We start from the raw sequence: 27,243 nt of genomic DNA, 5'->3' as shown, positions 1-27,243 counted from the left end.
TTCCGTTCTAGCATACGAAGGACTGGTGATTCTATGACTTCGGTAGGCTGCAAAAATTCATGCGCGCAAAGATAACTTCCAGCTGTTAGGAAGAGAGGTCACGAAGCTGGCGGTCAGTCTCACCACCTAGCATCACACGTTTGCACAAGCTGGGCCTGCTTGATGATGCAGTACGTCGCTCCGCATGAATAGTGTATGACTGCATGAACACCCTATAACGACCCCAAGAAAGTCACAGAGGCCAGATGATAGTCATCCTTGGAAAATCTCTCGGTTCCTAACTTGTCTGCACAATGAAGAGGCTGCCATACAAGTCAGAAGGGGCCATATCGTTTTCGTCACACGTTGTTAGCGTGCATGTTTCATCCTCTCCAGCTAACGGAGCTCAAGTAAACACTGCCCAGCACCTACGCTGTCAATCAAATGAACCTAGACCGAGAGATAATACCTCCCCACACCTGTCGGTGAGTATGGGCTAACGCAGCCATTTGCCCGGTAACTGCCAAGACTACGTAGTCTGCCGTGATGCAGCATCTTGATACGTTCAAGAGCGTTTACTTATGAGCTTCCAAGCCTCAGGAATACGATACTTCTAGAAGGCTCCTTTCCATTCATCTCGTCAATTTGAACAGCCTCATCTATTCATCCTTTCTTTTACACTCACATATCGCACCCGTACCGTTTTGAACTACACCGGATCAGGATTATTGACCCTACGCTGGCATTAAAGCCTGCCTGCCTTGCTTCCCCGGTCATCTGTTGTTTCGCAAGCGTAACTGCCCCAGCAGGCATCAAATGCGGTTGCTGGAGATTGCTTGGAATCCGATACTGCAAGACGTACGAGGCTTTGTGCTTGCGCCAAAACTCCAAGCTCAGCCAATCAATAGGGTGTTCGCTCCTTATATCTTGTGTTCTGATCAGAGAGTCTTCTCTGTCTCAACATACTGAAGTATATAGAGACAATATGCAACTGAAGCTGTCTTGTGTCTCGGATAATAGTGTAAGTGTGAGGTTTCATACTATGTTATACTCTTTGTCGAAGTAACCTCACCGCCGTTGCGAATATTTAGCACACTGCAGAAAAATGTTCCAGCAGCTGCGGATGTCCGATTTAGACCAGTTTTAACTCTAGACGGCTCTTTTAGCCTTTCAGCTCATTCTCTAGTGCTTCCCATGACCAAGACGATGACCACCATTCTGCCGTGGCCGACGTGCAAACGATCAGTCAGTACGATGTGTATTTCAGAGAGCCGCATTCCATCTCGATGGGTTACAACAGCTTCTCTCCGTGTCTATTCCCTAGTCAAGGAGAAAGCAGCATCATTTATACTTCGTCTTTCGTCATCATTCCACCTCGACTCATAAGCAACCATGGTCGCCGCCATCAAAACCAAGTGGCTAAAAACCACAACCGAGCTCCAGACCTGCCTTGAAGTCAACATCAGATCCTGCTTCAACTGCCAGGGCCACTCCGCCACAAAGTCGTCTTGCGGCAACGCAGTCAGCCAGGCCTCGCGATCCGAGATGGCGTTCGTCATGCTCGACATTATCAACTGCGGTAGTCTGGCGTCTGCGTCTGCCCACCTCGAGCGACTCGCCGGTCTCGCCTTGTGCAAGAGATCTCACCAGTCACAGGCTGGAGAGATGGCTACGCAGTGGAAGGCTCGGATCCGGTCGTACCTTGAAGTTTGTAACGATGGCGGCGTCGCTGAGGAAATGGATGTCAAGGCTCCCGTGAGACCACAGCGCACAACCACGGCCACGGCCACGATCAAGACCAGGACCATGATCACGCCGCCTTCCACCCCCGTCGTCAAAAAAAGGGACATCCAGCAGCCCGCGTCTACGCGATCATCACAGCGCCAGCGCACTGCAGCGCCGCCCCCAGCCGCACCGAGACGAACCATTCGAGCCCCAAGAGGCTCTGCTTCGTCCACCGCCGTCCTCATCGGAGAGGATCCCGAAGATGGTTCCGGAGAAGAAGATTCTAGAGAGGATTTTGAAGAGGATTTTGAAGAGGAGGAGGAGTTTCATGAACCCAAGCCGGTCCGCAGCCACACTAGACGTGCCCGGGCCCCATCGGTCAAGTGGGAACCCAACGGTAAGGCTGGCTTACCTTACCCGTACCCAAGCCAGACAGAGGATCGAGAGAACCTCGAGTATAAGCTGGCCAAGGCCCAGGCGGAATTGAAGATGTATGAAGCGTGGGCCAGACTTCAAAAGTTTGAGTAGGTAGGGGTAGGGATTACTACCTTGCAGTGATCGGAAGCTGGATGAGCTGGATGGTTTGGATTTGGACTGATTTTAGATTGTTTGGGAAGCATTTGTTTCAATGGGCAATAGATAATGAGCAAGGGTGTTCATAAATTCATGAGGACCTGTTAGTTTTCCTTTCATGGGGTTCAGGGGGGAAGGATTCGGATAGAGCAGCGCAGATACAAACATCAACCAGCGGAAAAAAGACAGTACCAATACTTTATGTTAATCTCAATCATAGCCACATTATTCTCATTACTCCAGCGCTTGATTCCAGGGCTCCCACGTCTGCTTATCATAACTGGCCATGCACTTCACCTTCTCAGGCGGATCAGCCTTCCAATCCACCCTGAAATCTTGCACCTCGTCCTCGCCTCCCACCCACTGACTGGTATATCCCTTTGCTGCCTTAATCTTCCTCCCGGCCTCGTCACTGTACTCTAGATTGACGCTCGGCACCACCGCAATCTTGCCGAACCCGGCATTCCACAGATCCTTGCAGAAAAGCTGCGGCTCGCCCTGGAAACACTCCCCCGGCCCGGGCGCCCGAAAACTAACAAGTCGATCCAGCAACGGTCTCGCCGTCATCGCCACGGCCCCGTTCCAGCACGAGAACACCTGCAGCGGCTTGTGGTCGAAGAAGCGCCGGCGCGAGGTATCCTCATTCCAAAAGATGTTCCACGCAGAGTTCCAGTTGCCGTCAGGCGGAATCTCGAAAAAGGAATCGCCCGCGATGGTGCGGCTGATCCACACGTCGTAAAAGGTCGGATCGGGACCGACGTAGGTCCAGTCGAAGCCGCACGTCATGTCGGCGCCCAGATACAGCCGTTGATGGGCGAGCTCGAGGATGTCTTCTAGGCAAATGGCCACGTCGTTGAGGAAGAGGACGACCGCGTCGGCGGCGTACTTACCTGGCCCGCCGGAGACGAGAGGCGCGAGGGCCATGTTGCGCAGCTCGGCCAGCTTGGGAATGCGGTCGCCCGCGCCGGGGTCGAGGTCACTGCGGGAGAAGTGATATTCGGTGCCGAGCTTTTCGATTTCCGGACGAAGGAGGTGGAGGATCTCGTAGGTGCCGTCGCCCGAGTTGCCTTCCACTATCGAGAGGACACAATTCTCCGGGCCCAAGAAATGGAGTGCCTCGACGATGGAGCCTAGGAGTCGCGGGAGGAGGTCCGCCTTCTCACGTATGTTGAGGGCGATGAAGAACTTGGGTTTTTTCAGCTTGGTGGTGGGCTTGAGATACTGGTAGCGTGAAATGTCAGGGCGAGGACAGTCCAGTCTAGGCAGAGATTTATTGTCTGGGTCGAGGATCGAGGTGATGTAAAGCGGTGCGTTGTTGAGGTGCTCCGGATTGGCGTCCGGCAATGTGGAGCTGATGCCACCACCATCGTCAGGGGATGGCACCGGTGGTGGCGTCGGTGTCGGGGTGGGAATCGGGGGAAGTGGCGTCTGCGACGGCGCGATCGCCAGCGATGTTACGGCGGTGTTCGTCTGATTCTCCTCATTGTGTGGGGATGTTTCGTGCGCTTTCTCTGTCGGTCCTGGCTTCCCTAAGTCAAGCGTGTTAGTTAAATTTGAACTCCTTTTTTCGACGTCCTATTTGGACGAGGGGTAGGTGAGTTTTGCGTGTATATGGTGATACGAAACATACGGAATGGCTTGTACGCGATGTCAAAGTATTCGCGCCCCGAGAATAGGTCATATGCGACCAGCAGGCTCATGAGCAGCAGACATACTACGCTCGCCCGGGCGATGACGTTGGTTTTCCGTTTCGCCGCCATGGTGTTATGAGTGATGAAACTCCAGCATCGTGGTACCAAAAGAAGAGAAGAAAATTGGCGGTATACGATGTTGGAAGGGGGAAGGAAAGAGAAGGAAACGAAAAGGTGAAAATCAGCTTCGAGTAGGACAGTAACCAAGGAAGGCAAGCACGTCTTCTTGAATGCAGACGGGTGTGACCAGGGGTCCTGTTCGTTGGGGGCCGGTGACCAGCCCGGCATAAGTGGATTTCATCATTCTTCTCTGATTGCTGTCTTCCGTTTTTATTTTTTCCCTATCTTGTTCTGTTCTTTCTTCTTTGCTCGGCGTATTGGACCATCACACCCTCATGAAGTCTGTCGGCTGGGGGCGAAGCAGAGCCGAGCGGCACAGAGAGAGATCCCATGCAAGCAGGCATCTCTCACCCACCCGCAATTATATGTCAGGAACAAGGGCTGCAGGCGCTTGAAGCACCCGATTCGTACGATTTTTGGCCGCCTGGTTGGCCCGCGGCACCAAGATGGGTCCCGCTCCCGCAATCAAGGCTGTTTTCCCACGCATCCTAGTGTTCGTCGTGTTGGTTCTGAATTGTTCGTCTTGAACCCCCATCTCCTGACTCAGTGTAATGTCGCACCCGTTTGCCTCTTCTCTTCCTTGTCAATAGGGGCAGTTCACCGGTGCGGCGCGCAGGGGTATCTGCCCCCTTACGCTGCATATTAGACTACTTAGGACTAGATCGTCTGGTGTGTAGTTTGCTGTGAAGGATCAAGAAACCAGTAACAGGGAAAGAGGTCGTCAGGGCAGGAGACAGTATTATCTGTAGATCGACATCACTTGTATGCTGCGGCATATCTTCAATGAATCACAACAGATCCAGGTAAAATCCTCAGAGGTCGAGGCTTCCCAACGACGACAACGACGACAACGACGACGCATCTACTTTGTAAACGATTTTTGTGTATTCTTAGGTGCTAAACGACAACACGTAGCCATGCTATGAGTAGACGAGGTTTTCGCTGATTCATGATCATATCCTTTTTGAGATCTCAACCAATCCGTCCTCTCCTAGAGGAAGGGCCGAGTTCGCCGACACAGAAACGCCGAACATTGGTAACGCTTATTGTAACGCTTATTTCTTTCCTTCCTTCCATATCCTTTCGACCATACATATATGTCCTGCCCCCTGGCTCCTCTTTCTATGTTCCGTGCAGCTTCTGGTTGAGGCCCAGCAGGAGCTGCTTCACCGAATTCATTAAGTGCGACTCGATTCCGTCGAAGCCCGCTGCGGGCGACCCTGAGGCGCTGGCTTCCGCAGGCGGCGGTACTATGCTCGCGTCTGCCAAGCCCAGCACTCGATCAATAGCGGATAGGGTGACTGCCTCGGCCTTGGCCTCGCCAATCCTGCTTTTGAGGGCATTCGACGAAACGTTCTTGAACCCTAGGAGAGAATTGAAGACCTTGGAATCAAACACATTTGTCGGCCCAGTGGGGGTGGGCGTGCCCCCTGATCCGGGAGTGTTGCTTCGGGTCGAGAAACCGTCGAGGAGCTTCTGTATTCCCTTCATACAGATATCTTCCATGGTCTGATTCTCTGTAGCGGCACTCTTGAGTCCCAGGCAGCGGTTGAGGGCAGACATGACTATGGCCTCTGCTTTTGGATTCTTGGCTTTCTTCAGGTTCTCAATAAGACCGTTCTTGAGGCCATTAACAGCTGAGAGTAACCTGGGCTGAATGACGGGACGTGGTTCGGCTTGCGCTGGTGGTGTAGGTGTAGGTCGAGCTTGCTGCGGCGGGGCAGCAGCGGGTATCTGTGGTGGGGGTGGTTGCGCTCCAGGGATGGCGGCTGGAGCAGGTTGTGTGATGGGCGGTGCTGAAGTTGCGGCGGCGCCTTCTTCGGTCTTGACTGCGGGATGAGCTGGAGGTGGTCTCGAAGCATACGGTGAACTGTATGTAGAAGGCTGCCCTGCGACACCTTGAGGTCGTGCAATCGCAGCAGCGGCCCCGTATCCAGGGAGCGTCACTGGCGCCACTGGTTGAGACGTCACTGGCGGTACGGGCTGACCAGGGTTCGGTACCACGCCGGGGGGAGAGTATTGTGGCGTTCTGGCTGCTGTCTGCGCTTGCTGCCCTGCATAGGCTTGCGCGTGGTAGTTATGAGGAAGATGCTGGTAGCCAGGAGGCATGTGACTCTGCTGCTGTTGGGCGTACTGAGTGTACATTGGGTGGTTGTAGTGACCATAGCCCGCACTCATAGAACGGTCCGGTGACGTCGCCTTGCGCTTCTTGCCGGCATCGAGTTCGACACCGGGCACCCTGGACCACAAGCCTGTGGTATCGTCCTTCTTGAAAGCTTCGTTCCCGATAAGGTTATGTCGTACACTTGACTCCCAGCCCTTTGTCTCCGTGTGGAAGTAGAACCACGGGTATCTCTGGGTAATTCGCTTATAAATCTGTTTGAGGGTGAGACCGTCAGGCCCTGCCGCAGTGAGGGTCTCGTCGATAAGCACTCCGTAGTTCTTGTTCGGCTTCTGCAGCTGCTCCTCCGTGTAGTCCTCGATCTTGAGTTCGAGCGGGGGCGACTTGGGACGAGCCTTCTTTTCCTTCTTCTCTCTGGCGCGTCTTTCGGCATCTGATCCTTCAAGACCGTCTTCGCCCTTTGGTTTCCGGGGCTTGTACTTGCGCTTCTCCGGTCGATCTCCTCCTTCGTCTGGTAGTGGGTGTTTCCTAGGACGGCCGACCTTCCGCTTGATGGGAGGCTCTCCAGGAGGAGGCTGTGGTATCGTCTTCTTAGCCATCTCCTGCTGAGCTTTCTTAAGAAGCCGCTGCTCTCGCTTGGACATAATTCCGTTCTTTGGTGGCCGGCCAGGTCCTCTCTTCTTGTTCAGATAGCCTAATGGAGCACCTCCCATGAGAAGATGCACCATTTCTTGGTCCTCTGGCTTGACCTCTGTGGTAGGTTGGATATCGTCTGCTTCCTCTCCATAATCCAGTGACATCTCTCCTTCGGCATCAGCTTCGGCATCGGCATCAGCGTCAACATCGGCTTCAGCATCGGCTTCAACATCGGCCTCATCGTCTGCCTCTGTTTGTGTTTGCGCTGCTTCTGCAACGTCGGCTGCTGCCTCTGCCGTCGCCTTTTCTGCGGCGGCGGCTGCTTCTGCCTTTGCTTCCGCTTCCGCCTCTGCCTTGGAGCTACTTTCTGCCTCAACTTCTTCCTCCTCTTCAGCTTCGACATCGGACATTTCTACGTCTGATGGCGCTGGTGAGCTGAGGGAAGAATCGCTTGTGTCGTCAAGACCGTTGCCATGTGAGGCTTCGAACTCGAAGCTCATCTCCTTTCCACCAGTCGCTTTCTTCTTGAGTTTCTCCTCCTCTTCTGCATACTCCTCAGCACCTGTCCGGCCTTCTGGAACACCATTGATGACGAAGCGAAAATCAACGTCCTTGATTTGCAGGTGATCACCACTCCGGAGCACGGCGACGCCTTCCTTGTGGTGCACTTCATCGATGAAGAAACCATTCTTGTGCAGTGGAATAGCCTCAAAGACCCCTTCTCTCTTATTGAACTGGATCTTGAGATGCTCTCTTGAAATAGCCTTGGTTTTGCTGGCGATATCAGGTCCGGGCGAGTGGATGCCGACAAAGGGAACGTGGTGGGGAGATGGCCGTAATGAAGCCAGATCCACGGCTGCAGCTCCCGGTGTATGTGAGACATACTGCCGATTTGAGATGAGTTTCTCCTGTGACTCGTCCTCTTCCTGCTTCTGTGATGATCCGGTGCTGGTCGTCTTGCGGCGCTTGGCTGGCCGCCCCTCCCCTTCACTGTCGGACTCGGGTCCCAGCATGCCTCCCTCTTCGCTGACGTATGACTTGCTGAACTTCCCCGGCCCATGTCTGACAGGGGAAGGAGGCGGAAGGCCCTCGCGTTCATACTCTTCCGCCTTCTTGCGATAGGCATCATCGCGCTTCTGGTCTCTCCGCGCCTGATTTAGAGCCTTCTGATCGCGACCAATAATGACGGCGTACGTGGTCATCTGAAAGACACTGTCGGCGAATTCTATACGCGCAAAGGATTCGAGACCCTGTGTCGCCGCGGCGAGGTTATGTGTGCTTGCGACGAGCGGATCGTTGCCGTTGCCCATGGTGCTCGGGAGGGTGACCTGCGCTGGCGTGACGGTCGGCGGCGGTGACATTTGATTGGACATTTGGTTGCCAGCCATATGCGCCAGAGCCATCATCATGTAGGCGTGGTCCATGTTCGGCATCGGGGTGTGTGGGAAGGACGAGGCGAAAGGGTCGGCGTCAACCTGCACGGCTGAAGCCGGCTGCGACATTGTCGCGGGTGGAGCGCTGCCGGCGTCGGCATCGGCCATGAAGGTGTCGACGGCTAATGAGGTGGTCTGCTGTTGGGTGGACGCGTCTTCGATAGATGGGTGTACGGTTGTAGATGCGTCGGTGCGCGATGGTTGCTGCTGGTCAGCAGTGTTCGTGGCGATGTGATTGTTATTGTCGTTGTCGTCGGGGTGGTCAGTTCGGCCTGGTGTCGTCGACTTGTGCTTGGGCGGCGGCGTGGTCGGAAGGGGCGCCAGGCCATTTTGGCCGGCGTTGGACGAAGTCATCGCTGCTCTGTAGTCGGACAGATCAGCTCCTTCGCCGTCGGCAAGCCAAGAGAGGCGATTTGGTCAGGCGCGACGAGGTATGGACCTGAGAAAGGCTGCGATCGAGACGGGCGAATGCCAAAAAAATCGGCGTTGAACAATTCAGTCCTGGCTGCGATTGACAGGGTCGACGGAAGCGTCTCTGATTGGCTGTCGGTGAGATTCACCGTGGACACTGAACACACCAGCCTTCTTCCCCGCGCTGTACAAGTACCCAAGTACCTTTTTTTCTTCCAATAGGAGGAAAGAGCCTCCAGTTCAGCCCGTCCCTGCCCAGCCAGGTCCTTTCCTTCTCAGCGTCTCCGTCGCTGCCTTCCTTTCCGTCGTACGCTCCTTCCATCTCTGTCACAATCGTCACTGCAGCTTCCCACCACAATTCAATGGAAGGAACAAATGCATCCCAATCCCATTGAAGGCCCGAGTGACGATGACTCATCCTGCTACTTCACCATGAACCTTTGATGCGGCCAATTGCATTCATGTACGTCCTTCAATGCCTCAGCCTTCCGTCGGACCCAGCGCTTTGGTTCAGCCTAGATCTTGCGGTGAACAGCAAGGCTGTTCACGATGCATCTCTTCGGCCAGGGTCCGAGAAAAAGCCTCATCCGATTCCTTGCAGACTTGCAGAGGCAAAGGCAGCACCACCCTGCGTAGATCGCCCACTTCTTCCGACCTCGGTGTCCACTTGTCTCGGTCAAGCCCCAATAGCAGACCATCCTTCGGTGAAGGAGTAGCTCACTGAACCCTCTGCTTGATTTTCGTGATCCTTGGAGGCATTCTGCAAGTATTAAAGGCTTGACGCGGAACTCAGATGATTTAGTGAGTCTCTGAGTTTGATCAATGTGTCATTTTTGAGCTCATGGGTTTATTTCCCCTTGCTGCTCAGTCTAGCACATTCAGAGCTTAGGATGGCAAAAGTATGATCAACAGCCGTTATCCGTCTCAGAAAGCAATCCGAAAAGACGTGTGATATGCATCAAATTCATATGTGCCCATATAAAGAGCCTGTGAGTTGGCTCAACAGCCAGTGAATATACACATAAATCGTATTTACCAAGCAAGTAGATCTCGAAAAGACTCCCACGTTACAGTTATACATGAAGCCACACGCCGCGCTTCAAATACTTAACTCAGAAGCGGCGCTCGCTCGCCAAAGAGAGACCGGCCCCGTCTGGACTCCCACCACTTCTGCGTCCTCTCTGAGACCCGATACGCCCAGAAGCACAGCATCCCTGCAATGAAGCCAATAGCATCGTTCCTAAACGCAAGGAGCCCAGCCGTGGTCATGAGCATAACAGTCCACCTCTCAGCCCTCTCCTCATCAGAAAGCGAGCGATGCTGCCTAACAAGCCCCCCAACGCCGCCACCCTCGTTGCCGGCAGAGCTCTCCCATAAATCAGAAGCCCCGTGATTCAAGCTGTGCCCGACCTTGGCGAGCTCGAGACCGGCAGCGATGACCATGACGCCCAGCAGGCTCTTGGGGTAGTGCGTGAGTAGGCCGATGAGGGAGTTACCAAAGACGAGGCCCAGCACGATCTTGAAGAGGCCCAGGATCACGACGCTCGCGCCGCTGCGCGCTCCGAAGCGGTACTGCGCCGCGAGCCCGCCCGCGCCGTGGCACACCGGCATGGCGCCCCACCAGGTGCCGACGAGGTTCATCACGCCGACGCTGATGCCCATAGCGGTCACAGACGGCGTGGGCATGTCCGGCAGCAGGTCCGCCGCGAGGGCGCTCACCGCGATGACCGAGTTCAGGGTGGTGAGCGGGAGCTGGCCGATGGCCATCGACAGCGGCTTGTACTTGAACCAGTTGAACTCCCAGTGCACAAAGTGCGGGGTCCAAAGGCTGGGCTCCGGCAGGTAGGTGTGCGGGTGGTCGTGCGAGGTCATGATGGAGATGAAGGCGAAGACGAGCGACAGAATAAAAATGTGCAGCGCGTAGGGGAAACGCGGCAGGCTCTGGGTGAAAATGAGCACGAGAAAGGCGGCCAGGGCCCACAACCTGTTATCGAGGACGGGATGGGTCCAGTGAAGGTCCCGGAGGAGGCCGGAGCCGGCGGCCATGACGAGGGAGAGACCGGCACCGAGCTGGATGCCTTTGACGACGGGGACGGGCACGTTTCGCGTGACCCAGCGTAGTAGGCCGGTGAGGCTCATGACTAGGACGGCTAGACTGACCCACTGGCCCGCGGCCATGACGGTTTTGATGCCGCCATATTCGGACCGGGAGATGGCTGCCGCGGCGATGGCCTAGACGTAATAGTCAGTAATGAACGCACAATTACAATCTCTTGCTTAGATCTAAGCACTCACTTTCATCGGCTGGACTGGAAGTGGAATGCCAAAGACGGCGCCGGTAACAACGTTGAAGATGCCTGAAAACACCAAGGTGCTATCGAGATAAATGGAGTGCTGGACCGCAAGGGCGATCATGAGAGGAAGAAGAGTCCCCAAGTCACCGAGGGCGCCAGAGACCTCTGCGGCGGGAGAGCCGCGCAGAGTTGCGACATTATGTTGATGGACTCGTTTTAGATGACTGAGAACCGTCATGATGCGGGGAACTAGTCGGGCTTTCTGCTTGAGAAATAAACTGGGGGCGCAAAGACGTAATTTGAAGAGATACTCGCGAAACGCGATAGCAGAGCGCCAAAGACTTTGACTCTGAGCTTTGAAAGGACGGCCAAAATGCAACTGATTCACCGTTCTGCTGGACTCGTTGGTGGCTGACGACGCCTTCAACTCTCAGGATGATTGATATTGAACGTAATTCATGTCAGCGTGCGTACTCGCACCCCAACTGCGACGCGGCAGCTTCCGACTGTGCTGTTCGGAGCAAGCAACTCCTCGGCCGGACGTCGAAATTGGCGGTGATTGGTTGCTTGACCACCGATGCTACGCGTCTCCGCCCGCGGCCCGTTGTAATCTGTAGCGCATGACCTCCTCAGTTCCTCGCTTCAGTTCTCCAATACCTTACCTAAGGGAAGATAGCACGATAGATACCTCCAGTCTCCAAATGCTGATGAGCCGACTTGCTTGGATAAACATTTCGTCATGTGCCGAATGAGCGGGTCAGCATATGATCTGACCCATCGTCGCCGGACTGAAGAGATTATATAAGACAACCCAACCTAGCCCAACAACGGGAGATGGCGGCAGTGGAGAGAATTGTAAACGGGATGACTGAGCTGGCTGACGACCGAACAAGGAGCCGACGGGAGTTACCATCTAGCGGCCAGGGACGGGCGCTCGCCGGACATAAATGCTAGTCCCTGAATAAGAGCCTGCTCTTTCGATGATAAGCAGCAAGCGCCGAATTGGATCCACCCGTTGAGAATGAAATAACAGAAAGAATGAGGAAAGAAACTCGCGTTGGGGCAGCGGAAGGGGCGGCGGGTGGGATTCGGGCTGGACGGATGCTAAGGTTACCCATGTGTCTCATTGAGTGCAGAGGCCCGGCCGGTGTGAATAAATGGGGCCTTGTCACCTTGGAGCTCTGTGGAAACAGATTATTGACCTGCCGGAGCTTCGCTTTGGTTATCTTACGATGGAGATGCAGTCTGGCTGCTCTGGCAGTACGTTACGGGCTTGCTATGAGGTTTTTGTCATCAAATCAGGATGTCGATGGTGGGCTCGTTGTGACGCTGCAAGGAAACGGTCGCTTCATCTTCGAACGGGATCAAAGGGATTGAAAAGGTCCCAAGACGGGAAAGATGGGTGTTGGATGACTGATCAGGTGAGTGTTTTTTCGACGGGACGATGCAGCAGCGGATCGAGGGGTGGCTGGGCCGCGGAACGAGCAGTCATCGGCCCTGACTAGGCGCGACGCCCGATCCGATGGTGATGGGTTGGTGCTTTGCCTGCCGTGTAAGGACTGAGACGTGATGCGGACGAAGGAACATTGGGGGTCCATCATCTGCAACCCTCTGCTTGCCTCCTGCTGATGAGTGATGGGTCATGTTTGTTCATGTTTCTCAGTGCTGGATTGACCCAACCCCGCGTAGGTGCTCAGTGCTGCGATGATCGTCTTTGCTTGGCTGGGGCTCAGCCAAATGACCGATTCGGGCAATCTCTTGGCCCAACTCAAAAGAAGTCATGAACTTCCATTGGACCAAGTCGCCAACCCTTTGCTAACTTGTCCGCAGCAGCTTGGCCGGGCGCAGTCTAATAAGCCTGAGAAAGGGAGCTCCGTCTGGCAAATATGCCTCACCTAACCAAGAGTCTTGGAGTTGAAGCCATTCTCAGGTGCCGATACTGCCAAGGCTTGTCATTGTCGAGGCGAGGTGATTTGCCAAGGTGTGCGCAAATTTCGAGCATTCAGTAGTGCTGTCAACACTGCTCAGTGCTCCGTACCCGTAGTGCCGTACTCTCTACCCGTAAGGTACTAAGAGTCAAGACAATAACAGGAAAGAAAAATGGGACATGGCGGCGGTTACTAAGTGCATGAGCGGTCGACAGAAGCGACCATGGCAGGGGATTCCTTTGGTCAGTCAGGTACGGCGGTTCGTTTGCTGTGGCATTCCCGAGAAATCTCCCAGCTGCCCCAATGGAACCTGGAAACATCGGTGAGAGCGGAAGACAAGTGCCAGACTCATACTATGGATGGAATTACCTTAGTACGCAACTGCCATGATCGTCATAAAGGGACGGCGGCGGCAACGACTAACCTAAGCAGCAGAGTCAGATGGGCCCAAGTGATGATGACAGAGAGCCATGAGCTTGAAAGAGTTAAGAGTCTGCCTACCTGGTGTTGCTGCCACAAGGTATGCCAATACCGTAAGGGCGCGGAATCAGTAGGAAAGCAGATGCAGCCCACAGCCCGGCGGAGGTCGGCGAACCGGTGGCCCTGCGAACCCACCGGAACTTGAAGGGTGTGCTAGGGCCTTATCCCGGCTCCGGCCCCATGAGATGATCCATGTCATCCAATTGTCCACCCAGTCTGGCAGACTCTGTGCGCAACAAACAACACTACCTTAGGCTAAGGACTATTGTTTAGTCGTGAATCTGGAATAGCGTTGTGACTTGCGAATGCCTACCTTACCCTACGTCAGAGGGGAGCGGGAAAGCAACCAGAGAGCCTGATGCTGGTGAGAGATGGAGAAATTCCCGCAGCAATGAAGACAGACGTACAACAGATAAACAGACGGGCTGCAACTGTTGCGCTACAGGAACACACAACACACTCACTCACTCCCCTGTATCGGGCGAGGAGTGTAAGTGGTGATGACAGGGGGCCTCGAGCGATCAGGCGTGGATTCCCCACACCGGGATGCCTGTGATGACCCTGCCGTGTTCCCGGCATCCATGGAGACAAGCTTTTTCTGTTGCTCGCTTGGCGCCGTTCTCTCTACCACTAGCAGAGCAACCGCGACCGCCGATGCCACCTCACGAGTACTCTTCACACACTAAGGCACTACACAGCAATGTACGGATCGCGACATGCCAATGGTGGCAGTTCACCACCAAAGAGTGCCCAGACGTGATGACACCGCCAAGTACCGCGACCTGTGAAGATACTTTCTTGTCGCCTTTCATCGTCAAGCTGCTACCTACAGATACCTCAAGTACCTACCTACCTTACCTCACCTTACGGTGATGATGAGGTACATGCCTGGCTAAGATCCAATGGGAAACACCTTCCCATCACCATTGGGTCTTCCTTCTTATTGATTGCTCGCCTTGCCAATCAGCCGACTATTTGAGTAGCTATTTCCTTCCTCGCCCGCCCTCCTCATTAATCCCTCCCTTCCCGACTTACCTTACCTTACCTTCCTCTTCGCCGTCCTACTTCTCTCATCTGTCCACCAGCTCAATACTCGACGATCTCATAATCAGTCAATTCCTTCCCCAATTGATTCTCGTTTCCTCTCACAAAGGTATTCACTCTCGTGCTGCTTGACCTCTCCATAAGCTCCAGCTTCATAAGCCAAGCTTCGTACCGTTGACGCTGACAAACTGCGCTTCTAGCCGGCCTCCCCTAGTCGCTGCGATCGAGCCACCAGGTCCTTTTCCCCACCTCACTCTCATCGTCCGACGTTGAGCGAGCTCTCTCATCTTCACCAAAGGTAAAGTAACTTTCTCTCAATGCGCATTCTTTCCAAGTCTCAAATCTGCTGCCAAAAAATTGTTCTGGATTGTCAATTGGGCTTTGCGACGTTACCTACGAGCTTCGCCCAGCATCCGACAAATACATCATGAAGAAAAACAACATGTGGATATCGTCTCTAGACGCCAACGCCGGATACCCCGGGAATGACGATGGGCGCATCCAAGTTCACAGGGCTCTAAAAAACAAAAGCAGACGGTCGTCTCCATAAAATGCCTCAATTGGACAAGCTCCCTCACCTCTAGCTCTGATGTTTTTCTACGGATCCTGACCGCATTGGGAAAGCATCACTCATCGCAAACAGTCGCCGCGAGCTTTCCTCTCATACTTATTACTCACTCGCCCGTCATCATTGCTCTCTATTTGGCTTTTCGATTTTTGCTACTCTTCTTCTTTGCCTCATCAATCCTCTTGTTCCAATTTGCTGACCAGTCTCTTCTTCCTCGTACAGCCGACTCTTCACTCAACTCACCTTCCGTCAAAATGCCTGCCGTCAACACCCTCGTCGCCCGCGACGCCGTTCACCAGCTCGCCAAGCGCCAGAACTGGGCCCAGCAGGAGGCCGGTGTTGTCGTCGTCTTCTGCATCATTTTCATTGTCGCTCTCGGTGTCTCTGGTCTCATGATCTCCAAGTGCCTCGCCAGGCGCAAGGCAGAGAGACAAGCCAAGGAGTCCCAGGGAGCATAAGCAAGACCTCGTCACCTCTTACAGGGGCCAGAAAGAGGGGAGCGGAGCTGGGAAAGTAATGAATCAAGCTCCAAGCCGAACACGCTTTGAAGCCAGTAGAAAGTCGACTCTCTTGGTCACTTATACACCTACGACACGGTGAAGTTCGACGAGAGAGTCGCGACTGGCTACATGGAAAGGAGCCAATACCATCTGTCGACAGCAACCATGTTCACACCATACACACCCACACCGAACGAATCACTCACTTCCTACCGAATGCCGGTTTCGATTCTCGACACTTCGTCATAGTCTGCAGGATTGGGGTCTCACGAAAGGCGTGTACTAAAGAAAAGACATCCGGGCTGTACATGGCAGTATCACGACTACACGGGGGTTAATGCGCCAGGAGGCGGCTGTATGTCAATCGCGATGCCACAAATACCTATTTCACACCAATTTTAATGATACCTATTTCACGTTGCGCAAAGCAGTTCAATCGTCTCTCGACCATCGTTGACATCTCGTGTGTTTGCTGGAGTGTTTATTCAAGGTCTTGCTTTCACTAACACAGACCTTCCTTGCCTTCTGTTAGTAAGTGACCCAGAAAATTGGGTCTGGTTGTAATCCGCCCTTCTCTCCATCTCCATTTTCCGTTTGAGAGAACCTGTCCCAATCCCGTTGATTTCATCTTTACCAGTGCAAGGTATCGATAAAACCCAGACATCAGATGGCATGATATCAGCATGCGACTGACTAACTTTTTTCTCCATTCGGTGAGCAGACACCCCCGTCACAGGAAATCAGACCGAAAAAGAACTTGGCACCGATCGCGCCGTGTCCCTGATGCATGCAGCCACACGTGGGACTTTTGAGACAAGACGCCTCTTTTGTATCTTGGTGCTCATTGCTTACCTACCAGTACGGAGACATACCAGAGGCGCATTCATGGTGAGGAAGGTTACCTATTAGGTGCTATATCTTTGGGACTTGCGTCGCGCTTACATGCCCTCCCAACCCGAAAGGATCGCTTAGCTGGGCCAGGTCGCCGGGTTTTCATCTGCTAGTGCTGACGCGTGAAGGCCCACCACTCTACTAGCAATCACAAACCCGAGATACTAAATCCTTATCCCGGACCGGGTTAACGAGCCTGGAGTTCATCCGTGATGACGGCCTCACCTTGTAGTCGAGGCCTCAGCTCTGTTTTGTCGGTGCTATGTCCGCGTCGTATATAGGGTCATGCGCTTCGCTCTAATAGTCCCCGGGTCGTCTACTGTTTAATGGGTTTACATGTTCCTATTGCGCGGTTCCGAGCAAAGAGTGCTCCAGTGTCCAAACGTATTCATCCGCCATAAGTCTCCATCACTCAATACGAGCCAAGCCCGGCATATCAGACCACAGCCTCCAACAATATCCAGAAGTGGTAATCAGATCCCACGATACCCTCGCAATGGACCCACAACCACCGCCCCCGAGGCCCGACAGCCCTCCGCGCCGGCTCCGCGCATGCGCGCCGTGCACCCGGGCCAAGGCCCGCTGTAACTTCCGCGAGGAGAACGCCCGTCGGCACCTCTGCGACCGGTACGTGCTTCCACTGGCTCGAGAGGGCGAAGAAGAGTTATGGCATTCTGTCTGTGGGAGTTGGATTTGCCGTTCATAACCCGTGTACACTGAGACTGACACGAGGTGGCGGGGGTTTAGATGTGAGCGGCTCAAGATTGACTGCTCGGCCAAGACGAGGGGTATCAGGAGGACGCGGCAGATCAAACCTCTGGTCAAGTAAGTGTTGTTCCTCATGGGTCACCCGTCTCGTTCGCCAAAACTTTTGATGATGGGCTGGGTGTGAACGCACCCACGGGAATAGTGGCATCTCGAGACAACAACGGCCCTGGCTTTAGAACTCAACTAACACGAACAACCACAGCCGCGTCGCAACACTAGAACAACAAATAGCCCATCTCGTAACACCAGAAAAGTCCCCAGTAGCCTCGACACCCTCGGCAGAGACCTCAGGCTCAACTCCCTCAACCTCCTCGCCTCCCTCTCACCCAGACTCAAACCCACACTCCCACCCAGCACCCCTAATCCAAAGACGCCAACCAGGCCCCGTAACCCAAAACCCCCCCTCCTACTCCCACTCCTCTTCCTCCTCCCCCTCCTCCTCATCCTTGATCGTAGCAACATCGACGACGACAAAACCACCCCTGGGCCTGACCTGGTCCCAAGCATCCAACGTCCTCGCCGACTTCCGCGCAAACTTTGTGCCCAACTTCCCCTTCATCCAGGTCGAAGGGCCCTCGGTAGACCCGGGCTCGGGGTCCCCGCAGCGGCTCGCGCGCGAGAAGCCGTTCCTGTTCCGCGCCGTCATGCTCGCCGCCGCGCCGGCGGGGAAGACGAGGGCCGAGGCGATGCACCGCGAGTTGTTGGCCGAGATGGGGGCGCGGATGATGCTCGAGGAGGAAGGCGGGTTGGATTTGCTGCAGGGAATGCTGGTCATCATATTGTGGTTAGTAACGGCCCCGTCACCTTTTCACCGACTTACATCACGTTCCTCGCCGGCGTCTACTGGTGTCTGTTGAAGATAGAACCCCCCCCTCCAAAAGAAGCATCCCACTGACCTTGCACGTCATGAAACAGGGCGGAATGTAGATACTGGTTCGACAAACAAATCACCCGCCTCGTCTACACGGCCCTGGGCTACGCCCACAGCCTAGGCATCACCAAACCCCCGCGCTCCCTCCTCCAACCTTCGCCCTGCCACCCCGGAGGTTCTCAACAACAACAACACTCATACCCGCACCCCTACCAACAACAGTGGCAGCAGCAGCATCAACAACAACAAGAACCAGAAGACTGCTTCACCAACAAGGCAGCCCTCAGCGCGACGGAGCACCACACCCTCGAGGAGCAGCGCACCTTTCTCGGCCTCTTTTGCGTCGTCTCGTCCAACTGCGCGCAGTTCGCCCGCAAGCAGAATCCCCTCCTGCACTGTCTCGGCTCGAACGGGCCCGGAAGTGGGTCATTTCCTTCGTCTTCTCAGGGGCAGCAGCAACGGACGGGCCTCGGGTATCTAGATATCTGCTACGAGAACCTAGCCGCGTCAGGGAGCCTGGAGGACCGGATGGCGGCGAGGATGTTCAAGATGGCCGCCGTCTCTGCGCGCCTCACTGATGGGTTCGGTCCCGTGATGGATTGTGAACGCGGAACGGGAAGGGGAATGGGCGAAGGGTTCGAGGAGGAGGTGGGAAGACTCCGGGCGCAAGTGGATGATGTCTTGGAGGGTCTTGATCCGCGGGATCCTTATTACGGTAAGCCATCTCCTCCTCTTACTCTTCTCCCAAAGTCCATGATGATGTCTCTGAAGCCCCTCTCCAGAAATGGAAGAAACCGTAGCTGACATTCAATCTCAGCATACCTCAACCTGCAGCACAAAGCCCTCCTAGTCCAACTCTACGAGCCAGCAACAAAACACCCATTTCCCTCCTCATCATCATCTCCATACCCCGCAGCTTTCCAAAACACCACCGCCGCCACCACCCTAAACCGCACAACCTACTTCCAAGCAGCCCTCTCCGAAGCAAAAGCCTACTTTGCCGCAACCCTCGCCCTGCCCCCAGAAGCCTACGTCTACCGCACCTCAGTCGGCATGGGCCTAGCCCAAGGCGTCCTTGCCGTCACCACGCGACTGCTGATCCTCCACGGCGTCCCGGGATGGGACCTCCCCCGCGCCCGCGCGGACGTCAAATTTGCAGAAATCTGCGAGAACCTGGTCGCGTTTCTCGGAAGGGTGCTGCAGGTGGGCAGGGAGAGGATGGGCCGGCTGAAGGAGGAGACGTGGGTCCGGGGAGTCGGTGGTGGGGGCAGTAGCTGTGGAAGGGCATACAATACCCTCGAATTCGACTGGGATGATATCAATGGTGGAAGCGAGATCGATGCGAGGGGCTCCATGTGCGAGGACTTGATTGGCAAGATGAGCTGGATCAAGGGCTGGTATGAGAGCCGTGTTCGAGCCGAGGACGGCGGCCTGACTACCGCTACCACTCCTGCCACCGCTGGCGGTGGCGTCGGGAATGCAGAAGCGGCAAATAAGGAGTTGATGGAGGAGATTGCGAGGATCTGGCACTGGCCTGCGGACGCGGCGAGTATGCCCATGTTTGGGGGTTTGATTAATCCCTTTGATATCTGTTACGATAGTATTTGACGATACACGATGTCCTTTCACGATTCCCATCTCAAAGAAATAGACTTTTCGAGCACGTAGGCGTATTCGCTGTGCTATATCTATGTAGAGAAATGTAGAAATACAAAATCTGGGTATGTCCTGGGTTTCATCCGTTCGCTTGTCGTTGCGCCATGGTGATAAGCAAAGTCAGTCAGTACAGTCTATCGTTACATACGGTCTACCACCTCCATCCCTCGAATCCAAGCCATCTCTGAAAGCTCTCTTGGAATCTTCTGTCGCAGACGCACACACAACCGAGTGTGCATCAATTATTGTCTCATTTGAATACACAACCGCTCGCTCAGAGGAAATCCCACGCAATCAGCATCGGCAGTGCCACCAACAGAAATATGCAAGAGATGAGCGCTGGGATGACGGGCGGCACAGACTCAGCTGCTTCCTCGAGGAACCAGAATAAGTCGGCTAGCGGTACGAGAACCACTCTACGGAGCAGGTCGATGGCGCTCCGTGAACGACGGCAGCAGCGGCAGCGGGTCCAGAAGCTGTGGCGGTAGTTGACATCGTCGTGCTTTGGTGCTGAGAGAGCATTCCGCACATCGGCACTTAGGTCTGGTAATGACCGGGAAGGAGGCCGGCCTTTTGTCCGTTGTCAGCATGAAGTTTCATGATAGTCCTCGAGAAATAAAAGAGATGAACGCTGAAGCATGCAAGATAGGTTGTATGACGGACTGTTACAGTGGGTGAGATGGTGGGGACATCAACGGGAGTAGGTGGGTGCAGATGGACAAATTAAGTGGAGGACCGGGAAGAAGAGAAGATGCCAAAAAAAAAGTAGGATTAGGCAAGTGGGTAGGGTTGAACGCCGGAGACTCACCGAGAGGTGTCCGGGGCGGCAGCGGCGACCGGGCGCCGGAGGCCGGAAGGGGAGACCGGCTGCCGTCGGGCGGGATTTCCTGGGTCCGGCCCTTGGTTCTGGCGTAGTAAGCTGGCTAGCTGTTAGAATAGGTACCGAGAGAAGCGCATGATAGAGGAACACAGGAAGAGATTGCGGTAAAGATACGTACGCATTTTCGCTTACTCGAGCTTTATTGCCGGCGGAGTTTGTCCTACTCTCTCGGGCTCGGGAATACCGGACGAGGAGCGAGGCTGATCGTGTCGATGCTGGACGCTCTTGTTGGCTCCGGTCGGCTGGGCTTCAATCGCAAGAGCCGGGACGCAGATGTTGATGATGCCAAAGTTGAAGGGCTGGCATTCCTCAATAAAGGGAGAGAGATTGGGCGGGGAAAGGAATGTTGCAAGCGGAATTGCTTTGGTGGCGGTCCGTTTTAGCTTGGCCCCCTTTTGATCACCCTCGTTTTTCTGTTTCCTGTAGGTAGGTACCTATCCGTACAAGATTGGGGCAAGGAATCGTGTGGTATGGATGATTCAATTGAACAAGGCTCTTGGACCTCCTTTGTTGTTTGGGTGCGGGCGAGATGCCGACTGTGTATAAATCTGGAATGGGTAGACTGCCTCGCAACGTCGGGAAGATTGAGTGTGATGGGATGCCAATGTCGCTATGTGGATGCCAAGACCAAGGGCCGACTGATGGGAAGAGAGGGTAGTTGATGCAGTGGGCGGTGCACGAGATGCAACCAAGTCTCCTCTGCGTATGTGAAGTAAGGACGAATATTCGCAGATAGCAGAAAGAACGGATGAGGTAGGTGATGTAGCTGTTGCAGGAGGGATCTACAGCCAGCTGCAGGGTGAGATATCCGTACTTGGCAGCGACGAAATAATTGTGGATAGGAAAGGGAAGCGAGGCGAGAGGCAAATTGGTGGATAACCCCCAAGCAGTGCTGTGTATTTTTGTTAGCTTCTTCCTCCCCCGTTGATGTCCGTGGTTTTGATTGATCGAGAATGCTTGGCGTGGAGATGAAGAGGTGAGGAACTAAGGATAAGCCACAATCACCAGTCCCGCGTAAGCAATAGGATTGGCGGCGAGGCTGCTAGTGATCATCACATAACCAAGGAATCTCTGAGAGTCCTCTACACTAACTATCGCATAAACTCTATGTACTTAGCAAATGAAAGGGGGGGAACGGATGGGGGTGGTAAGGCATTTCTTCCTCGAGAAATGCCAGTTGGCCAACTCATGACTGGTGGAGGGAAACCTTCACTTCAAGTTTGGGAGGACGTTTTGCACAGCCTCCTTTTCTCGAACGCCGTCGATTGCCGGGCACCACCTTGTCCGGCCCGATGGGCGTGTGCGATTAATGCCCCCCAAATTTGCGCTTCATGCCGGGAGGTCCAGTCTAAGACTCCAACAACTGAGACTCTAAAACTCCAAGGTGAGTACGCAGTATGAGGAGGGGCGATGAGCACAGGCCCTGAAGGTAAATACTAAACCGCCAAGACTCACTGGAAATAACAAGTTGTGACGACCGAGTTGCAGAGTCCATTTCGGTACGGAGTACAATACACCTCAACGGACGAGAGATGATGTTGCCGTACGGATGCTCAGGTGGCGATTATCTGAAGCAGAACTGCTCCTCTCAATCATTTGAAACTCCCATAAGGTAGCAAAGAAGTATTGCCCGTCTACCTAGGCTGCCACTCTCCAATTCAAGCTATCCTACATGAAAACACATTACCTCCAGCCCCTTTACTTTACTTTACTCGTATTCAAAAGACCATGTGCCAAGACACATCATTAGAGCCAGCACAGCCAGCAAACCTCCGCTCAGAACCATGTATTCCTCGTGCTCAGCCTCTTATAACTACTCCGCTCCTGTCCGTTGTACCCCGTGTCAGCAGACAAGTCCTGCTTGGAATACTTGCCACGCCACGGCCTGTCGTTAGCCTCTTCGAAAAAGTAGTGATTCGCACCGCTCGTGTAACCAACCCGCCACGGCACAACCAGATCCCTCTTCACCGGCCCGCCGCCGCAGCTGCCCTTGAGCTGCTCGCTCGGCGGCGAGTTGACAGCCAGCGCAAACAGATTCTGCGGCTCAGTAAAGTCCGTCACCAGGCCGGACCGGGAGAGGAGGTAGGCGAGGCAAATCACGTTGATGACGAAGACGAGGGCGAGGACGAGGTAGAAGCACTTTTGCCACTCGGCGCTGTGGCCCGACGTGTACTCCTGCGTGCGGATCGAGGCGTTGAACGGGTCCAGGCTGCCCGGCGCGCCGAGCTGCATCTTTTCGTGGCGCCAGTAGTGTTCAAAGGGGGTGTTGAGACCGCCGATGATGAGGGTTGACGAGGCGTAGACGGCGAGGGCTTCGGCTATAGAGGGGAGGAGGGGGTTGAGCTGCGGCTCTTGGAGGACGAATTGGGTGAGGATGCGGGCGTTGGAGGCGTTGTTGTTTTGCGCACCGCCGTTGATGTCCATTGACAGACGCCATTGATCCGCAATGTTCTACACAGAAACATAGGTAAGTAAGTAACGATGAAAAAGGAGGTGTTGGGGATTCCTTGCCCTCCAGTCTGTCACGGGGGTGGATTCCGTGACTTCGGTGTGGACGTTGGTGTAGCTGTCTGTATCATCGGGGTCATCGCAGTGTGCTTGCATGTGCGCTCCTGCGGTGCCCGAGATGTTGAAGTGGGTTGAGCAGTTGGGTGACACCCATGATCTCATCTCACAAAGGGTATAATCTGTGATGGACGCCGACTTTGTGAGGATGTAAATCGCGTCGCTCTCCACCGATGTGTTGGTTATCATGTTGTAGTCCGCAGGATACTGTCAGTTGCTGTCAGCCCTTTCTTCTTTCCATTTGCTCACCAACATCACATACAAGCGGGAACACCGGCGGCCGTCGCCCATAGTCTTGGCCCCAGCGAAAGATCTCATCCACCGACGTTCGATTTAGCCACTCCGTTTCCGAAGCGACGGGAACATACTTCTCCCAATCCAATTTCCCGGTTCTCTGTCCTGGAACTGTCGTGTCGTCGTACAAAACCTTCCCAATGGGCCACTCTGTATAGACCAGTGGCTCCAGTTCCTCTGGAGACATGTTGACACACATGACGTTCAGTGCGGGCGAGACCACACTCGCTCTAATGCCGTACTCTCCTACACCCGACAAGTCATTTGGCTGGAGAATCTTGTTGACTGGATTTGTTGCTGCATCGTAGACACTCGGATGGGGAATTGCGAGCGTCACATTGTTGATTATCCTGTTGAAGCGCTCGTATTGTTCAGTCGTGTTGCTATAGGTCGTCTCAATCCAAGCAGAGGTGAGCGTTGTGTTGTCGTACAACAAAGCCGATCCTACAGGGCGGTGTTGAACATCAACGGTATCGCTTGTTCCGTTGCGATTGATGGACTCCCAATCACCTAGGAACGAGACCAAGTTGCGATATGCTTCACACAAGCTGTCAGCATCACTCAAATAAACATAAAGCCTTATTAGAAAGACCTGTACGTACATTGGCCAGCATATTGCACTTCCAGGCAAGCATTTCCAGCAACATCAACACCCAATGGGTCACTATCTCGTAGTGGTGTCGGGCAGGTTTCACGGGCAAAAGGCGGGTTCATGTAGGACGCCAGAACATAGCCGCTCAATGTCTTCGTCTCCCAGTCGCCAAATTTAAGCTTTGGTGTGATCATGGCGTCTGACGCAGTCGTATAAAACGTTGAAGCAATGGTGGCAACAAGAGACACCACTCCGAGAATGGTCATACCAGCGTACGGCAGCGTCTCCCAGTGCGTGATCAGGAATCCAGGTTGCTACTAAGTGTCAGACCTATCACAACAATACAATTCAACCTTGACTCACAATAACCCAATTCCTCATGGTCATCTCAGCCAAGGTCATGCCCTCTGACCTCCTCACAAATGCGCGACGTGTCAATACCTGGCCGATAAAGGTGACAAATACAGTCACGAAAGATATTTCAATCGTCTTGGCAAACATTGCGCATACCAAAGACGCTGTCGACGGGAGGATGCCACCGCTTGATGAGATTTGAGGACCCCAGCGTGGCTGTACAATAGCCACAACGAGCCAGAGGCAGCTCAGTCCTGTGGAGTAGAACGAAAGAATCAAGATGGATATCGATAGCCAGTTATGCTGCTTCCTGTGCACATCGTTCCGCGAATCACAGTAAGTCGGAGGACGGCCTCGAGTGCGTATTAGTAGTCACTCGACATAGGTCAGATATACGGGGCACGGCTTACTGAATCTCTTATACAAGGCCTCCTCGTCATCCATTGGATCAGGCTCTTCAAGAGAATTCTCATCCCGTCTCGTCGAACTTTGACCAGAAGTCGACTGCGGCGGCCTGGCCTGTTGCTGACTCTCATCTTTGCCTGGAGTTGCTTGACCTAGGTCCCCCATCTCCTCCGCCTCTATGAGAGGCCATGGCTTTGAGGACTTTGGCGGATCGTCCCACGCCATTGATATTTTGCGCTTTGAACTTGCTCTGCGTTTCCCGTCCGGTGACGACCAAGGTGACTGCAGAGGCGAGATGGTGTCCTGTTCCGATTCGGGTGATAAAGGTGCGGCGCGGCGTTCTGTTGTTCGTGGTGAAGCAGGTTCAGGCTTTGGTGAGCCCAGAAGGCCTTTGTTGGAACGAGGTGTGGCGGGCGAGCTAGTTTTCGAACCAACGGGAACACGTGCGAAGGAGACTTGGTTGATAGATCCCTCCACTGAGATACCAAAGGGGTCTCTTCCGTAGAAGCTTGACTTGTCAGGTTGAGATGGGGCGGTGCTCTGGTTATGTGCGGCGCCGTTGAGGGTCGAATGGTCCATGTCGACACTAGGTGTCATTGGCTCATAGCCATTCTTTCGGGGAGTTGAAGATGAAAGAAAGTTGTCTGGAGGTGAGGACGAAGACTTGCCATCCCGTCTTTCCGAGCCAAGCAGGTGAGTCTCCTCCGCTTCAGTGATGGGGTCTATGGAGAGAGGGGCGTGACTACGATCAGTATCTTCCATGATGGGTGGGTATTAAGGAATATCAAGGGCTTGGTGTCACTACAGGGCAAACATTAAAGACTGATGATGATCCAATGAGACATGAAAAAGGGCGGTGGTTCCGTCTCTCAAAAGATCGGCGGAGCCGTCTGATTTCGAATGACGAAATCTTTGGATAATACGGAGGATGGATCCTTGGCCCGTGTGGTAAAGGGCTGGTTCCAATTGAGGGTACTTGGTCTTTGCTGATAGTGAGTCGAGCAATGCTTCTCGAGAGACAAGTGGTAAAGGTGATCGTCGGGGCGTCTAGAGGCGTGATGGACGCTGCCTTCCGTCGAAGCCGTAGTTGCGTCGCGTACGTTATCCGTGTTGAGTAGCACAAGACGTGACACGACGCCAACAAACCAGAGTGTGCTATCTGAGACTCACAAAGAGGTGTCTTGGAACCGTTTGTCGTCGTCTAGTTCCGTTTCCTGCGACAGGAACTCGGAGTAGTCGCAAGGGGGATCCTTCCGGGACGCGGATCGCAAACGGGTGTACAGGGAGACCGAAATTGGCACGCAAAAATAGGAATAGACTGGTGCGTATGAGACCTTTTGGTGTCTGTAAGACGGAAGGCGAAAACAGGGAGAGATATGAGGAAGCAGTTGAAACTTGAAACGAAATGTATTAGTTAGAAAGGGGGGAAGAGGCTCTCTGAACTTGGTTCCTTATGGGATTAAACCAACCTCAGCTTGCGGCCTCGGTAGGAAAGCCGAATGCCTTCGGGAAGGCAGAAGACTTCTTCATATGTGAGAGCCTCGACTGCCAATTTCTATCCACCCCCCTTCTCCCCCCGGCGCACTACGCCTGTCGTGTCGAAGATCACTGCTTCAGACTCGCAGGGAATCAAGGTAGGAGATGCAAGAAGCCGGCGCGGATCTCCGGAGACGTGAACCTCTATGATTGAGGTTATTCTCGCTCTCATCTAACATGACAAAGCTCGGTTAGGGGTTGTTTGCTGAGAAAAAAAGAAGGCTAGCTTTCTCAAGCAACGGTGCATGAGCTGACGGAGAGAAGGGGGGTTGGAAAGGACCACAAGCGGAAGAAGCGAGGGTCACCGCCGCCCAAACCTGCATAATGTCCGGGAGGTGGTACCAGTCTGGATCGCGGCGCGGATGAGGCCAACAATGGAAAAACTGTTGGTCAGGTCGCCCAGGGCGGCCGCATCCCGGAGTCAAGGCTTGGCTCTGTTGGTTGGAGTCGTGGAACCTTGTCAGACTCTTCTTTTTCAGACGAGGCCGATGCAAGGGAGACGAACATGACGCACGTGGTTCGTGTGTAACAAAGTGTCTAGAGAACATGCCCCCCACATTCATCCAGCTTGCGCTCATCAAACGGGTTTGAGCCCATGTAGCGTACGATGCAGGAGAAGCTCGATGAAGGGTGATAGAGCGAGGCTGTGTGGGTGGCTGCGGGTTGCCGTTCGTGATCCAACTTCCGAGTTGTGCACCACACGTTCTCGTCACCTGCATGATGCCGCATACTCCTTCATGTTGTTTCTAATTTGGGCCATCCCACCGCGGCGGAATCGTCCTATTCAAGCTAATTCACCCACCACTCGCTGTGGTGTACCTTGCGATCGAGGCTCTTAGTGTAGTCCTCTTGTCACCGCTTCAAGATGGCTACCAGACTATACGGAGTAGGCGATCAACGATTTTCTGCCCTCTTTCGCCAGATAGA

General features: G+C 54.2%; 7 protein-coding genes across 7 annotated transcripts; 2 read left to right on the top strand and 5 right to left on the bottom strand.

Annotated features, from left to right (window-relative positions):
• Positions 1-1,371: 1,371 nt before the first annotated feature.
• Positions 1,372-2,232, top strand: CLUP02_10184 (uncharacterized protein; the record flags this gene model as incomplete). Its single annotated transcript, XM_049289160.1, has 1 exon — positions 1,372-2,232. One exon carries the CDS (start codon positions 1,372-1,374, stop codon positions 2,230-2,232), a length of 861 nt encoding a protein of 286 aa, XP_049146305.1.
• A 279-nt stretch (positions 2,233-2,511) lies between these two features.
• Positions 2,512-4,037, bottom strand: CLUP02_10183 (alpha-1,3-mannosyltransferase CMT1; the record flags this gene model as incomplete). Its single annotated transcript, XM_049289159.1, has 2 exons — positions 2,512-3,806; positions 3,908-4,037. The coding sequence occupies 2 exons, from the start codon at positions 4,035-4,037 to the stop codon at positions 2,512-2,514; spliced, it is 1,425 nt and encodes a 474-aa protein (XP_049146304.1).
• Positions 4,038-5,210: 1,173 nt separating this feature from the next.
• CLUP02_10182 (forkhead domain-containing protein) lies at positions 5,211-8,633 on the bottom strand (the record flags this gene model as incomplete). The annotated part of the gene is made up of 1 exon (XM_049289158.1): positions 5,211-8,633. One exon carries the CDS (start codon positions 8,631-8,633, stop codon positions 5,211-5,213), a length of 3,423 nt encoding a protein of 1,140 aa, XP_049146303.1.
• A 572-nt stretch (positions 8,634-9,205) lies between these two features.
• CLUP02_10181 (sulfate transporter) lies at positions 9,206-12,986 on the bottom strand (the record flags this gene model as incomplete). The annotated part of the gene is made up of 11 exons (XM_049289157.1): positions 9,206-9,499; positions 9,727-9,787; positions 9,850-10,922; positions 10,986-11,411; positions 11,465-11,595; positions 11,673-11,704; positions 11,895-12,088; positions 12,157-12,210; positions 12,376-12,609; positions 12,665-12,794; positions 12,880-12,986. 11 exons carry the CDS (start codon positions 12,984-12,986, stop codon positions 9,206-9,208), a joined length of 2,736 nt encoding a protein of 911 aa, XP_049146302.1.
• A 149-nt stretch (positions 12,987-13,135) lies between these two features.
• CLUP02_10180 (uncharacterized protein) lies at positions 13,136-19,642 on the top strand (the record flags this gene model as incomplete). The annotated part of the gene is made up of 26 exons (XM_049289156.1): positions 13,136-13,234; positions 13,377-13,432; positions 13,488-13,540; positions 13,608-13,620; positions 13,683-13,825; positions 13,900-14,060; positions 14,125-14,233; positions 14,273-14,322; positions 14,376-14,545; positions 14,637-14,704; positions 14,772-14,941; positions 15,061-15,446; positions 15,487-15,517; positions 15,562-15,752; positions 15,820-15,859; positions 15,936-15,967; positions 16,049-16,140; positions 16,226-16,392; positions 16,541-16,623; positions 16,700-16,761; positions 16,818-17,071; positions 17,150-17,220; positions 17,366-17,908; positions 17,953-18,009; positions 18,079-18,749; positions 18,852-19,642. The coding sequence occupies 26 exons, from the start codon at positions 13,136-13,138 to the stop codon at positions 19,640-19,642; spliced, it is 4,563 nt and encodes a 1,520-aa protein (XP_049146301.1).
• An 80-nt stretch (positions 19,643-19,722) lies between these two features.
• On the bottom strand, positions 19,723-25,542 carry CLUP02_10179 (uncharacterized protein; the record flags this gene model as incomplete). Its single annotated transcript, XM_049289155.1, has 15 exons — positions 19,723-19,780; positions 19,849-19,896; positions 19,981-20,260; positions 20,321-20,352; positions 20,499-20,609; positions 20,703-20,983; positions 21,060-21,462; positions 21,784-21,897; positions 22,026-22,122; positions 22,388-23,021; positions 23,097-23,342; positions 23,398-23,966; positions 24,032-24,335; positions 24,385-24,685; positions 24,752-25,542. The coding sequence occupies 15 exons, from the start codon at positions 25,540-25,542 to the stop codon at positions 19,723-19,725; spliced, it is 4,269 nt and encodes a 1,422-aa protein (XP_049146300.1).
• A 107-nt stretch (positions 25,543-25,649) lies between these two features.
• CLUP02_10178 (uncharacterized protein) lies at positions 25,650-27,035 on the bottom strand (the record flags this gene model as incomplete). Its single annotated transcript, XM_049289154.1, has 6 exons — positions 25,650-25,935; positions 25,969-26,124; positions 26,250-26,335; positions 26,390-26,488; positions 26,557-26,699; positions 26,831-27,035. 6 exons carry the CDS (start codon positions 27,033-27,035, stop codon positions 25,650-25,652), a joined length of 975 nt encoding a protein of 324 aa, XP_049146299.1.
• Positions 27,036-27,243: the final 208 nt, after the last annotated feature.

Source organism: Colletotrichum lupini, chromosome 5 (genome assembly GCF_023278565.1).
Source record: "Colletotrichum lupini chromosome 5, complete sequence".
NCBI classification, from domain to species: Eukaryota; Fungi; Ascomycota; class Sordariomycetes; order Glomerellales; family Glomerellaceae; genus Colletotrichum; species Colletotrichum lupini.
This window is presented reverse-complemented; position numbering and strand designations above follow the sequence as displayed.